At 33.7% G+C, this 14,930-nt stretch overlaps 1 protein-coding gene across 2 annotated transcripts in view; it reads right to left on the bottom strand.

The window, feature by feature from the left end:
* Positions 1-14,930, bottom strand: part of LOC129229792 (uncharacterized) — a 116,759-nt gene that overhangs the window by 21,258 nt on the left and 80,571 nt on the right. For both annotated transcript variants that reach the window (XM_054864168.1, XM_054864166.1), the window contains one exon: positions 5,652-5,767. In XM_054864168.1, the coding sequence (XP_054720143.1) occupies positions 5,652-5,767 (116 nt within the window). The remainder of the gene's footprint in view (positions 1-5,651; positions 5,768-14,930) is intronic.

Genomic DNA, 14,930 nt, shown 5'->3' on the forward strand with positions numbered 1-14,930 from the left:
TTTAATGATTTCTGTATGCATATTTGAAGAATTTTTATGGGGGAGGGGGTGGGGAAATTCAAGTTTCCTCATAGATTTCGAAAATTTCACAGTCTTCAGAAAATTTTGCTTGTGTCACTTGCACCCCCGCCGTGGTCGCAATCTGGCAATCGCAAAGGCAACAGAATGAGAAACGTTAAAGCATGCCAAAGTAAAAAGGGAGAGCTTTTGATACCTTATAAAAGTAAGACAACAATATCAACTTGTTAAGGATGTTACGAACCCTGTAGATTCAGAAGACTTGATCCTCGACAAATTCAAAAGTAAATGTGCAGCCGCAACATGGGATGGATCATACACGAACTCCGATTCTTCAGGGAAGTCGCCAACCCTCTGCTTTTTAGACTTCATTCTGCATTTTAGAGATCCTTGCAAATATTTGGCAAAGTCTGGAAATATGCACGGAATTGATCCTTTTTTTAGGCGTCTGTAGTTTTTTGTTCGGATAATATCTTCTTCTTTGAAATGTCTACTACAAACTAATGAAGATCTGGACTTATCGTTAACGATGAAGTCTTTTCTAGAAATTGCTTTTAACCAACTATCCCGTAGGACTAAATCGGAAGGAAATTCATGGTAGGAAACACCTTCACTATCTTTATGTTTCCCTCTTTTCATACCACTTTCGTAAGAGGTACAATATGGGACGCAGCAGTTGACCATTTCAATGAAAATTTTAAAGGAAATTTTAAAAATCTTCATGTAATGGAACATGCCAAATTGGCGGAAAAATTTCCATTTGTTAAAATAGCTGTTGCCATATTTACTTTTCATACTTTAGTTTTATGTTTCAGTGAAACGTTTGATGTTAGTTAATGACTTATTATCATTTTTATTTGTCGCATTATTTTATGTTTTAATGGCTTTGTGTAATTTTTTGGACATTTTTTTAAAAAAATTTTTTAGTGCGAAAAAGGTAAAACATTCCGTTTCACGTGTTTTCTTTCTGGTAAATTACAGGCTTTAGACAGTTTATGATGTAATGTAATTTCAGAGGAATAGAAAAGAAAGCTTCCCACAAACACGATGAAAAATTACTGTCATTCACTAAGCTTCAAAGCGAGTTATAAGATCCGGCATTTATTTGTTTTACCTTTTTCATCCGCCATTAGACTATGGTTGCAGCGCCCCCCCTGTTGTTTGTTGGAGTTGCGAATATTGATCTTAGCAACGTTTGACACGCGCTTTGTTTCGACTCATATTTGGCGAAATATTTCGGAAACGCGCTAAGGGTAAGTGTTCCATGTATTTTATTTATTTATTATTTTTTTTTCAAATGCTCCAGAAATCACAGTTTGCAACAGAAAGAACGCGCGAACTAGATGAATGAATTCAGTAAGTTACCGCCCTATAGCCAGGGCTAAGGCAGAAATACATGAAATACACTTTTTTCTTCATCACTCAATAGCGCTTCCTAGTGGAGTTTAAAAGTAAGTCCTTTCTTGTTTGAAGAATTAGTTTGCGCGCATGACTAATACCTCGTCGAGATTATATCTGTTTACATAAAAAAAAGTGTTTAGATTTTTGTAAATTTATAGTTCAGTTCATTTCAATTGGTTATTATTAGTACCTGAAGCATTGTTTAGAAATGGGCTAAGTTAACGGCAGAATAATCGTGACGACTTTTCAAAAATTTGGGCGCCACAGCCATACAAAAAAAGTTCTATTAAAATTGAAAACGTAAAAATTTCGCTATACAGGCCATAAAACACCATTAAAAATTAAAACATTAAAATCATCTGTCAAATAAATAAAACTATATTTACTAATATTAAAAGTACATAGTATTTGGTACCACTTTCAAATACAAATGAACTTTTAGTGGATCAGTAAAATACTGAATTCCGTCTTGTCATTTACATACATACAACTCTCAAGTTAATAAAATTGAAACTCGGATGACTCGTACTATGCCGATAATTTGCCTGTGATTGACTTGCGAAGAGATTAATAAAAACGCAAGTGACTTATTATCTACTGGTATATCAGAATCCTTGATCGAGCTTGATATGGAAGTGATTTTTAAAAAAAAATGAAGTCTCCAAAAAGACTCTGTTTGCGTTTCGGATAATAGTTCTTTTTTTATTCTAATTTAAGACCCAATTTTCACATAAATTCCGGAATATGGGGGTCAAAAATTACCCGCACATAATGATACTGTATATCTTTCGTAAGGGCAAATTTTTCTGCATTCTACGCAATTTGTTCCAATTCTCTAACTTATAGCGTTTTTACCTCGAATGTTTCAAGGTTTCGCTGGATTTCAGGCACTACTTTCTTCATTAAAACCATCAATAAAAAGTCAACAAATTGTCCCACAGTTTTATTTTTAAAACCAATGGAAAGAGCGACTTTTTTTTTTATCCCGGATCTAATTCCACCTATGGTCAAAGATCCAGACTTCTATACCTCATTTAGAAAAACAGTTACGAGCATTTTAACCTGGATTTAAAAAATCTCTTCCCCATTCAAGTTAAAAACGTTTTATTTTGTGTCGCCATGGTTACGTCTTTTAGCTTCTTTGTTTGTTTCTTCTTTCTCATTAAAAAAATTTAAAAATATTTTATTTTATAGCAATTCTCAGCCCTGATGTGTTGAACGGGGAAAATAATGCCTTAAAATTCATGGCAACTTCGTGTGCAACGGAACGATATTTTTTTGGGGGAAAAAAAAGTTTAAGTGAGTACAGTAAAATGCTTGGTGCTTAAGTAAAATTATGTGTGCGAATTTTAATTAACAAAACAGAATCTTTCTTTTTATTTTGGACTGGGAAGGGAAATTCACATTTGCTCAAATAGCTTCTTTTTAAACTTTATAGCACGAGCACAGCCGTGCGAGTACAGCTAGTTTTACTTATAATAAACAAATGACAGTTTTGGACTACTTTAAGAGCTTTACAGAAGAACATGTGAAGTTATAATTAGATTTACTTTATTTGAAGATTAAGGCTATTTCGAGATTTTTAGATTTTTTTGCGACGTGAAAATACATTTATCTTGTTTAAGTGTGTGTGTTTTCTATTGAAAAGAAAATTGATAAAGTCGAGTTGAGAAAGAACCACTAACATCAAATGAAAATTTTATAATAAAGCAAAATTGAAAATTCGAATGGCTCATATCAAACTTGGAACTAAAACAAAAGATAAAGTAGGCTAATGATGCTCAGCGGATAAATTTCGCTCACCCAAATATCTCTAAAGGTAATAGAATTAAAAAACTTGCAATTATTACCTCCGTGTAGCAAACATCGTGATAAATTTATAGTAAAGGTAAATTCATTGTCGGAAGGAAAGAGAAAAGAGTAAAGTGTTTAAAAAAAAGAAGCCACGGGTCTTTGCGGAGCTTATCTCACGATTCCAAAAGGTAGGGAGCGCCACGATGGGAGGTCACGGCGACCTCCCAAAAATTTTGTTTTCGGCCCTATTTTGTCAGACAATTCGGTAAGAATGGAAGATGTCGTTGCAGAATTGCGGTTTCTTTTCCTTTTTTTCTTTTCTTCTTTTTCATACCCCTCATCCTATAATACAGGGTTAGCATAAAAAAAATCCTGGTTTTGAAAATTCATCTTTCATAAACTGTTACACTTAGCACTATAAATGATACATAAAAATAAAGATAAACTGTGAAAGTTTTTTTTACTTACAAATGTTCGATGCGTGCGCCTTTCGTAACGCGACACATATAGAACATACATTTCGGAGTGTTTCACTGTCCATTTTTCGCAATGCTACACATATGCGATCTTTCAGTTCTTGCAATGTTGTTGGAAATGGTGGTCAAGGCCGGATTTAGATTTAACGGGGCCCTAAGCTATTTCAGGTATGGGGGCCCCCTTTTGTAGTTTGAACTACGTTTCTCTCGGTGGTGTAAGAGGCAATTTTTCATCCCCCCCCCCCATTACTATGTTAGTCCTTTGATACATAGAGCAATATTTTCACTTTTCTGATCGTTTTTTTTTTTTTTTTTTTAATGTTTTTTCCCTGCTGTCCTTTTTGTATTGACCTTAATATGGGGAATGGTATCAAAATAATGCTTCAAGACTCTTCTTTTGTTACTTGTTGACATTGACTTTCGGTACAATTAGTTTTTAATCATCCCCCCCAACCCACCGACAAATGCAGCAATGAATTAAATATAAAATGATCAATGGTAAAAAATGCTTTAAAAGAAATGGTGTAAAGATTTATTGTATATACTTGATAAGAAATAAAATTGGAGCCTACTTTGCTTAGGATTTTCAAAGACTTATCTAATTATTTTCAAGGACTCTAGAACAATTAAAATTATTTAACGCACATCGTTTGTACTGTACAGTTTTTGATATTTAAGTACTTGGTTGTACATTTTAACGTCCTCTTCTAACTTCGTAAGAAACAGCTATTTTAAATTTGAAAGAAAAAAGAAAGTATAGATTTCTCATGACAACAACTTTTCTTCGGGTGCAAGTGGGGCATGAAACAAAAAGGAATAGAGGTAGTGTACTTTTTTTCGTACTAAACAGATTGACGATATGCAGAAGTAAGATAAAAGCAAGCAATAGCAAAAGAATTTCCAAAATACTGCATTCGGAATTATATAAATAGCAGGATATGAAACATGTGAGTCACAAAAACTTGTAATATGTTTCAGAAACGTGAGAACCATGGTTCTTCCAGTTTTGGTGCAGGATGTAGCAAGGAGCTGAATTTGACATATATTGGCGTTCCTTCTCCCCCACCCCCTTTCATTTGTGGTTTGTAGTGTCACTTATAAAAATTTTCTAGGTTTTCAAGCACTGGAAAATAAAATTTATTTTTTGATGTACTTTTCTTTTTTCTTTTTGGAACGAATCATGCTAATTTTCCGGGAGTTGGGGGCCCCCAACAAAGCGGGGGCCCTAAGTTATAGCTTGCTTGTACGTAAATCCAGGCCTGATGGTGGTGTATAAACCTACTTTGACGAGACATTATTTTTAAAAAAAAATCACTTGCGGTTAGTTTTGGGGATATGGTTGGCCAATGGCCAACGCAAAAAGGGTAAATCACCATCACCTGCACAGCCAATCGAGCGGTGCGGAATGACACTGGCACAGAGAAGTGGAGGGGAAGGGGTTTGGGGGTAAACCTCCCCCCCCCCCCAGAGATCTTGGCTTTAACGTTGTTGCCAATCCTAATAAAGTAGTTAATACATACAAGTGTAAGGACTGTTGTGATTAAAAGGAATTTCTGGCTGCACAACACTGGAACGTGCACGTTTAAGTAGTTACTTACATTCAAAAAACTAGTACAGTTTACCTTTATTTTTACGTATCATTTATAGTGGTAAGTGTATTAGCTTATGAAATATAAATTTTTAAAACAGGGATATTCTTTTATGCTAACCCTGTATATTTTGTTATTAGATTTAGGTATGAGCTATATGTGCATGTTCGTCTTTTGCCATTTGGCAAAATTTGAAGTTTCATTCGGCAAAATTTGAAGTTTCATTCGGCAAATTGAGAATGCTCTTCCTCTCAAAAACTTGAGGTACTTGTCGCACGAATATTAAAATATGGATTAGCATGAAACTTAGCTCAAAAGAAACTAAAGAAAAGTTGTATAACTGTTACTAAGTGCAAGGTTGAAACAAACTGACCTGGTAGAGGTCTGTAGACGTTCGTTAGGCTCTTCTGGTATGTCCTCACTCGTCTCTGGACTAGATAGACTGATGGATCTTTGGCGCATATCGGTGGTTTCTTCTGTCGTCCGAGCCTGTAGCAAGTAAAGGAAAGATGGCTAATAGGACAGGCACAAACAATGAAAAGCTTGAAAAATGCAATATAGAGTTGATGGGTCTAGGTAGTCTTAACGTAGCCTCACACCGTAAAAAATACTTCGAGCTCTCATAACTTGAACTTCCTTAAAAATTAACTTCGTTTCTCAAACTTTTCGCAGCAACATTATAAATCTTTTTTTTTTAAATATATACAGTAAAACCTCTCCTAATGGACACCCCTCAAAGGCGGTCACCTCTCTTATGCAGACATCCCTCTACTGCGGAATATATATATATATATATATATATATATATATATATATATATATATATATATATATATATATATATATATATATATATATATATATATATATATATATATATATATATATATATATATATATAATATAATATTATATTATATTGTATTATATTATATTGTCATTTTCAATATTTTCACTATCATCATAAAAACATTTTATGATGATAGTGAAAATATTGAAAATGGTTACACGCAGTTACAGTCTGTCCACGGATTATATGTAATTGGCAAACGTCCAATTAAGACGTGTCTATCCGAATGACGGGGAAAAGTAAAAATTTGATGCGCGTGATCCGTTCATTTGAATTTGACTCTGCTTAATTTAGAGGCTAAAATACATCTTCAAAAGCGGGCATCCCTGAAAACTAATAGATGCGACAATTTCCGCCTGTGAACCGGATGTTAGCTTTTCCATCTAATCGGTGGTCAGACTACATTGTGAACTAGTAAATGCAACAATTCATATTTGTACGCCGTACTTAGTATTTTCCTCTCATTCAGTTTTATATTTCCTTCTCTTGGATTCAAAATACATTTTGTTTCTGTGTACAATAGTGTATGTTTATGTTTTATCGTTCTTTTTCCTTTGTTTAATCCGTGCTTTCTTTAAATCGGACGATCTGGATCTCCAATTAGTCCGAATTAAAGAGGTTCTACGACTGTAGATACTCAATAGGTCTTCAACAATGCCGCATACGACATGAACGCTGACGATTTCTGCATTTAGCAAATCTACCGACCGGGGCCGAGTTTGAACCCTCAAACCTAGGTGTAAGAAACTTGGGGTAATGCTTACAGTACTTCACAAAACAAAAACCGTCCTTTCTGTTACATGCCTCCAGACAAGAGTTTTTAAGTATAGTAAGTACAACCCGTTTCAGGCTCGACGAGGGACCATGTCAGCCTAGCTGGAAACTAGGGTCCCGGGCCTTGTGGGGACCCGGCTACAGTGACGCAAAAAAAAGAAAGAAAAGAAGGAAAGAAAAAAGAAAGGAACAAAAAAAAAAGGGGGGGGGGGGGCTCCCAATGAGAGAAAACGTAAAGATTAAGAAAAATTTACTCTGTGGCACTTAAAATAGAGTTAATTGTTTTCTAGTAAGCAGTTTTGATTTTTTTCACCCTCCCCCTTTTTTTCCTTTTCTCCCCTCCAACCCCTTTTCTTATTTCCCCCTTTTCTTTTTCCCATTTTTTCTTCTTTCCCCCTTTGTTTTATTTTTTCCTTTTTTTTTGGGGGGGGGGGGACGGGAGGGACCGGCGACATAACTGACAAGGGGCCCGTCTTGGCTGTCTGCGGCCCTGGCCTGCTTTATACGCAAAAGCATATGTGCAACTACAAATGCAATTGCATGTCATGCTTCTTTTGACGTTAATGCATATCCATAACTGCATTAAAACGGCAAATTTTCAAACTACTGTCTGACCACACCGATGAGATGGAAAAGCGAACATCCGGTTTATAGGCGGAAATGGACGCATCTATTAATTACAGGGGTGGTAGTTTCTTCGTTATAGATGTGCGCTTTTGCTTCTTAATTATTTAAACGCAGTTTTGTAAAAATGACAATTTGCACACAGCAATATATTTTTTTTTAATCTAAACTACATTGGATCTATATTCTCATTACAAAAATTAATTGATTTGTTTTTTTACAATATAATTTTATTTTATGTCTGACTAAAATAATAGTTGTAAAATAATGATGAAATTTTAAAAAACGTATTAGTTGTTGGATTTTTTGAAAACATTATAAAAAAGGCATTTTAATAAATGAAAAGTATTGAATGCATATTTTGAAAAACTGCCCTTCGAGCATATATAACTACTTAAAAATAAAAATGTTACGTTGTAATGTAAGAATCGCACTACTGTAGAGAATCATTCATTGCACAAATGGTAGAGTTTCGAGTTAAAATCAATATTTGGCTGTCTAGCTGTCCTATATTGCGGTAAATAAAGAATTCTAAACTATTAAAGCTTCAAAGCAAGGCATTTTAAAATTTGAAAAAAAAAGAGTAGAAAATAAAGCATCATAAAATATTAAAGCGCATAAAATAAAGCAATTTAAAATAGCAAAGCATATTAAAAGCGAAAAAGAGTACATTAAAATATGTAAAATAAAGCATTATAAATATTAAAGTATATAAAAAAAGATATTAAAAATTAAAGCATATAAATGAACGCAGGTAAAAATATTAAAATATGTTATGATAATCAGTACAAAATATTAAGCGTACATAATAAGGCATTTTGAAATACTAAAACATGCAAAAAAAGGGATATTATAAAATATTTAAAAACTTAGGACTTTGATCATTAAAATATTTTTTTCAAGAAGAAAAAGAGATTATTTAATTTTAAAAATGTAAAATAAAGCATTTTAAAAAAATTGAGGAAAAAGAAATAAACGAGCTGATGTGTGCATCACATGACTTCCTTTTACTCCAATTTAATGTCATTTTCTCATTATTGGCAGTTTTAATGTTATTCAATAGTTTACTCTCTAAATATCACCAACAGTGGCCAAATTGAAACCAAATTTAAAAAAAAAAAAATCGCCAAATTGGCGATCAAAAGACTGGTGATATATCGCCAAGTGTCCGCCAAATTATAACACCACGTGAGTTTACATCGAAATTAACAATGATTTACCCCCAAAAAGGGGCAAAAGACCTCTTTAGAAACAGCCGAATGCAATCAAAAGGGGAGGTGCACAACCAGACCCCACTAGGAGTCTACGTACCAAATTTCAACTTTCTAGGACATTCCGTTCCTGAGTTATGTGACATACATACGCACGTACACACATACGCACATATACATACGTACATACGGACGTCGCGAGAAAACTCGTTGCAATTAACTCGGGAATCGTCAAATTGGTTATTTCTCGTGTCTATACGTTCTTAGGCACTTTTCCACGTGTGGTCTAGTCGAAAGAAAACTCAACATTCGTTCGGGGGTGAACAAAATGGAAATTAAGGTCGATTTTTGAGTCTTTTTTTTTTTTTTTTTTTTTTGCGAATACAATGCTTCCTTTTTTGTAAAAGGAAGTAAAAAGAACAAATATTGAAGAATAAAAAAATGAAACATTTAAAAATATTGAGCCCTTGTAAAATAAAACATTATAAAACAACAAAGTAAGTATATTAGTAAATATTAGGACTTATTTAGGCATAGTAAAATAAAGCGGTATAAAATATTAAAACAAGTAAAATCAAGCATCATAACATTTCTTAAAGCATTTTAAAACAGCTGAAAATAATTAATAAAAGAAAGATGAGATAATACAATATTAAAGAGTTTAAAATAAAGCATTTTAATTTATTGAAGCTTGTAAAACAAAGCAATACAAAATATTAAAGCATAAAACTTATTCAAAATTGCATATCAAAGCATTGAATCTAATTATTTTATTTCTGCAAAGAAGTATTTAAATAAGACGAGATGAAAACTGCATTCAAAAAATTTTCTTCTCTTTCTTTAGAACCATAGATAATTGCTCAAAGCTTTGAGAGAAACTCAAATACTCGAACGTACTTAATGGCGTCAATTACTCTTTGGGAGTTATTTATTTTTCCCTTCTTCGAGCAAACAATGTTTAATTGTTCGCAGAAAATGGCGCCATAAATAGCTCACCAATTAGAATCTAATTAAGGCTGCTTTTGTTTACCGTAAGTGTTTTGAAATGCAAGCATCGTATTTCATATTCGGGAACTAAACACAAGCTTTCTTTCCTTCTTTTTTCTTTTTCTATTCTTTTTCCGCGGATAAGGACATAATTGTAAGGTTCTTTGAGAAAGAAAAAAGTGTCAAATTTCGTTCATGTCTAAAATAACTCATTTCACTTCTGGGGAAACAGAATAAAAAGAATTATACATTGGTTTCAATTCAGTGGCGTAGCTAGACCCGACTTTCGGGGGGGGGGGTTCTTCTTTTATATATATATATATATATATATATATATATATATATATATATATATATATATACACATTTTTTTAGTATTAAAGAAATGAGAGGGAGGTGTATCTTACATACTTTGTAAAGGGGTGACCCTATTCCGATACTTGTGTCAAACAAAACAAAAGCAAGGAATTTTTTATTTTTTTTAATGTTGTGGAAAATTCAACTTTTTTTCCTTTTTCCTTTACTTTAAAGTGAAATTTTCTAGCATTCTCTTGTCAAAACCAGTCTTTCCAAATTAAGGGGAAATCAAATATCTGATGAGCGTGTTCCGTTCATTTCAGTGTGACTGCTTAATTTAGAGGCTAACACACATCTACAAAAGCTGGCATCCCTGAAAGCTAATAGATACTTCCAGTTCTGCCTGTAAATTGGATGTTTGACTTTCATTCTCATCGGTGGTCAGACTATAAAGACTATTTTTACTAACTTGGTTTGCACTAAAAGTATGAAATAAAATAAAAAAAAAGACTTCTTGAACACGCCACACACCACAAAAAATAAAATTGCTTTTCATATTGTTATATTTATATGTTGCTTTTTATGTATTTACATTTATGCTAAATCTAAAGCAGTTAATAAAATTTGAGTAAAAAAAGTTAGGGAAGAAATATAGGCGGTAGAAAGTTATTCGCTCAAATGCGTACCATCTGTTCTCCTCTCAAGTCTTTATTTTTAATTTTATTAGCCGCTTTAGAATTTACATAAATATCTATTTGAGAGTGCAACAGCAATTTTCGGGTATTATAAACAGATTTTTTTTTTCAACTTTTTAATCCGAACCAAGCTAATAGAAATAATCTAGATTCATTTCGTTTTTAAACATTTTATTCATGTAATGCTACGCAGTTTTTCTTTTGAATTAAAATAAAATTACCTTCAGAAGGGTCCGATGGGACTGATGTTGCTTTGCAGACTGTACTTCGTTTTCTTCAGCCGACGTTAACTTTCTCTTTTTAAAGCAATCCTTTTCGTCATTTTAATTTTTTTTTTTTTTTTGGTTGAAAAAAGCTTGTTATCGGTCTTGCTCGCTTCATTATGCAACAACTTTCACTTAGAATGTACTATTTTAAACAGACTGTACGTTTCCAAAAGAATATGCAGTAAATACTGGATGAAAAATCAATGTGATTGCAATGGATAGATACTCTGGTTAGCAAAGGTCGTTTTGACTATGACCTATGACACACACGAGATCAGACCAACAAAAACCTCTATCGTCTCGAATTCCGGTTATGCTATCATTTTCGGATTCAAAGCCCAATGATCTTTAAAGCAGCAAACAAAAACATTTTCTTCAACTCAAAAACAGAGGAATTGTCTTCAAGAGCTGAGGAGGCAGTGGAAAAAAGGGAGAAATGCGTTCCACGAATAGGCTTTCGAGGAAGATTAACCAAAGGACAGTCGTTTCGCGCACTTTCTTGGAATAAGAGTAAAGGGGTGAAATTCACAGGTTTGAAATGTTAAGATGAACATTTCAATTTCATGTTTAAAGATCATTCAAGTTAAAAAACCATTTCGCTCTGTTATCAGGATTAGTAGTGTTCTTTGGTAGCTCTCTTTCTTAAAATTGTGATTCCTTAGAAAACCGAAATGATAGGAGTGAAAAGAAAGTATAAGTTTTTTTCAAGTGATGAAAAAAGGAAAATTGTAGAATACTGACCAAGTTAGATTTGCTGCAATTGCTAACCTCAAGAGCATAAATAATGAATCCAAAAAAAAAAAAAAAAAAAAAAATCAGGGACGAAAAAGCAATAAAAGACTTCTTCTTGAAAAAGATATGCTTAAAGTTTCTTTTACTGTCAAAATGATTCCTTAAACTCTCAATAAAGCACTAAATAATGTAATAATAGAATAAATACCTAACAAAACTAATAAAGAGGAATTTTAATCAAGAGCCCACGTTGTCTTTAGAAATTTTCACCATCATATTTCAAATTTCTATAAAAAGTCTCTTAAAGCCCCCGTATTTCAAAACGTCTTTATCTCGATTTTTTTCTTCAATATGAAATTCGAAATATACAGATTCGACTGTATGCCATATTCCCACTGCGCGGCTCATAAAATTAAACATATTTAACAATTTGCAGAATCAATGACAAACAAAGGCTGCATATACGTGGATTTAACAAATCAATCTCATTTCTAAAGCGAAGTGTCAACTTTCACTCAATTATCAAAAAATTGTCGCAGCAGAGGAAGGCGTCTTTATGCTTGAGGGTCACACATGGAGCAGATTTTCAATGGCATTGGGGGGGGGGGGGAGCGAAATGAATTTTTGACCTTTGTTACTCAGGAAAAAGTCGTTTTGATTTTTTTTCTTTTTCTTCCCTCTTTTTCTCTCTTTTTTTGAGACTAACGTTTCGGGGGGGGGGGGGTTTGTCCCCAAAACCCCCCCTTAGCTACGCCCCTGGAACACTTACCTCACCGTACAGTCACAGCCGCCATTTGTACTAATCATTACTTTTTAAGTATAATATTTTTTTCAAGAAATTTTGTTACTTTATGTTATAATACATAATGGTTTTTGTACTCAAAGATGCAGAAATTAAAACTTAAAAGTTTAAAAATTCCGGGAAAAAACACAAATGAATGCGTAAAAATTTGTCATCTGTGCAGACGGGTTGAGTAAGTATCAGCGGTTTCTCCCCACTCCTGCTGCTCTCCCCGCATCTGCAGGCAAGGGGGGGGGGCGGTATCATTGCCAAGACTGTAATATTGAATTTCTTCTGGGGGAGTTTTATTAAATTTGTCTTTTTTTCGGGGGTCTCCTTTTCGGTTTCGGGAGTGCTTTGCAGCATTTGAGGGATCTCGCTATTGCTCGTGGATGCAGGAGAAGCGATGGGCACCCATAAAAAATCTGTCCTCATAAATTATCTTCCAGACTGACCAGTTATTTAGGGCGGTCGATTGCCCCCTGGTTTTGAGGAATTAATGTATTTACACAGTGGCGTAGCTAGACCCGACTTTCGGGGGGGGGGGGGGGGGTTACTTCTTTTATCTCTCTCTCTCTCTATATATATATATATATAATATATATATATACATTATATATATATATATATATATATATATATATATATATGTGTGTGTGTGTGTGTGTGTGTGTGTGTATAATCGCTTGGAATTTTTTCCTTTTCTTCTTTTTTTTCTCTTCTCTCTTCTTTTTTTTTTTGAGACTAACTTTTCGGGGGGGGGGGGGTTGTCCCCAAAACCCCCCTCCTTAGCTACGCCCCTGTATTTACATGTACGTGGGAGTGATTTCGGCAGTTTGTTAGTATAATTTACATTGAGTATGTGTCCTCATGCTCCCCCACCTTCGTTCGGAAAGATTCGAAACGAGGCACAATGGGGCAAAAACGCCAAAAAGCGCTTAAAATGTTTTTTTCAACCTCTCTCGTCTGTTTGTTTACACAGGCATGTAATGGGGTGGCTTCCTTCAGTCAAAAGTACTACTTTTAGCCATTGAAATGGATAGAATGAGCAAAAAAAAAAATAACATGGACCCAGAATATACTTTAATTTTCCCAACAGTTTTTTAATTAATTTTTTTTAATGTCCAATTTTTCAAACAAGGCGTGGTCTTGATGACGTCACAAATGATGCACTTTGCCGCATCTTTCTACTATGTTTCCACGTTATGATAATCAAGCAGCGAATTAAAATTGCGCTCCACGCTTGCTACCAACCATATCGTTGCCAATACCCGCGAGTAAAGATGCGAATTAAATAATTTGCACCGTGAATGGGAACACTGAATGACATTTCATCATTTGTGATGTCATCGGCAGAAGCCGTAAACAATGAAAGCGCTCCGATTTAAGTAATTCCTAAAAAATATTAAACAAAAACAAATTTATCGAAAAATGGTCAGATCCCATGTTTTTAAGCATGCTCTTTCAGAAAAAAATAATTTTAAAATTTTGGAAACGACCCCATTAGCGAGTTTCTTTTCTTTTTTTTTTAAATTTTTTTTGGGCTCATTGTTCAAAGTTCGCAGGTTTGTAGGGTTTTCTTACAGACCACTGATGAATAATTAATATTAATTTCAAAGTGTACATAAAAGTAAATTTTTTGCAGAGGGTTTTGAAAAATATAACCTTGAATGCCCTAGGTTTTGAACGCGAGAGAAATTGAATATACCCGCCTTTAAAAGGAATAAAAAGATATAGACTGCTTAAAAGCAATTTTTTCAATTTCCCACCCTCATGGTTCTTCACTTTCTAAAGGCTCCCTTTATCTTAATTCCAGTTCTGATCATCTAAGAGGTTCTGATTGTCTAACAAATCTGTGCTTTTTTTTCTTTTCATTTTTCCTTTTTTTTTTCTTTTTTTTTCCGTTACATTTTTATTTTTCAGCCTTAATTAATAAATTCGTTTATTTATAAAAGTTTATTACCAAGTAGTGTATATGCAAAATTCTACTGTAATTATGAACTCAATCTCTTTCCCAATTGAAATCCTGTTCCTAAAACATAGCATTGATTTAATCATTATAAAGGCATTGTAAAGCCAAAAATAACAAAAAATGCGTGTGAATTGTCATAATGTTATATCAGAGTGATTCCGCGTCAATTGACCTGATTTTTCAAATTGTCCCTGCTCGATCATTCCCGAACAGGATGAAATTTTATAGAGGTGTAGAGATGTCTTTGAAACTACCTATGCAAATTTTCAGCTTCCGAGATCCGAATCCTGAGGATCTAGGATTTCCAAAATATAGAGCTACAAAATATTGGATCAGCTTTGTGAGACGAATTGCCATGTTGTGCCAGTGTACATTTTATTACACTGAACCATTAAATTTTGTGAGCTTAAAGTATACATTTGGCTATTGATTCGTTCTAGCATTTATGTGAGTTTGAGCTCAT

The sequence above is a fragment of the Uloborus diversus genome, chromosome 9, assembly GCF_026930045.1.
Source record: "Uloborus diversus isolate 005 chromosome 9, Udiv.v.3.1, whole genome shotgun sequence".
In the NCBI taxonomy this organism is placed as follows: domain Eukaryota; kingdom Metazoa; phylum Arthropoda; class Arachnida; order Araneae; family Uloboridae; genus Uloborus; species Uloborus diversus.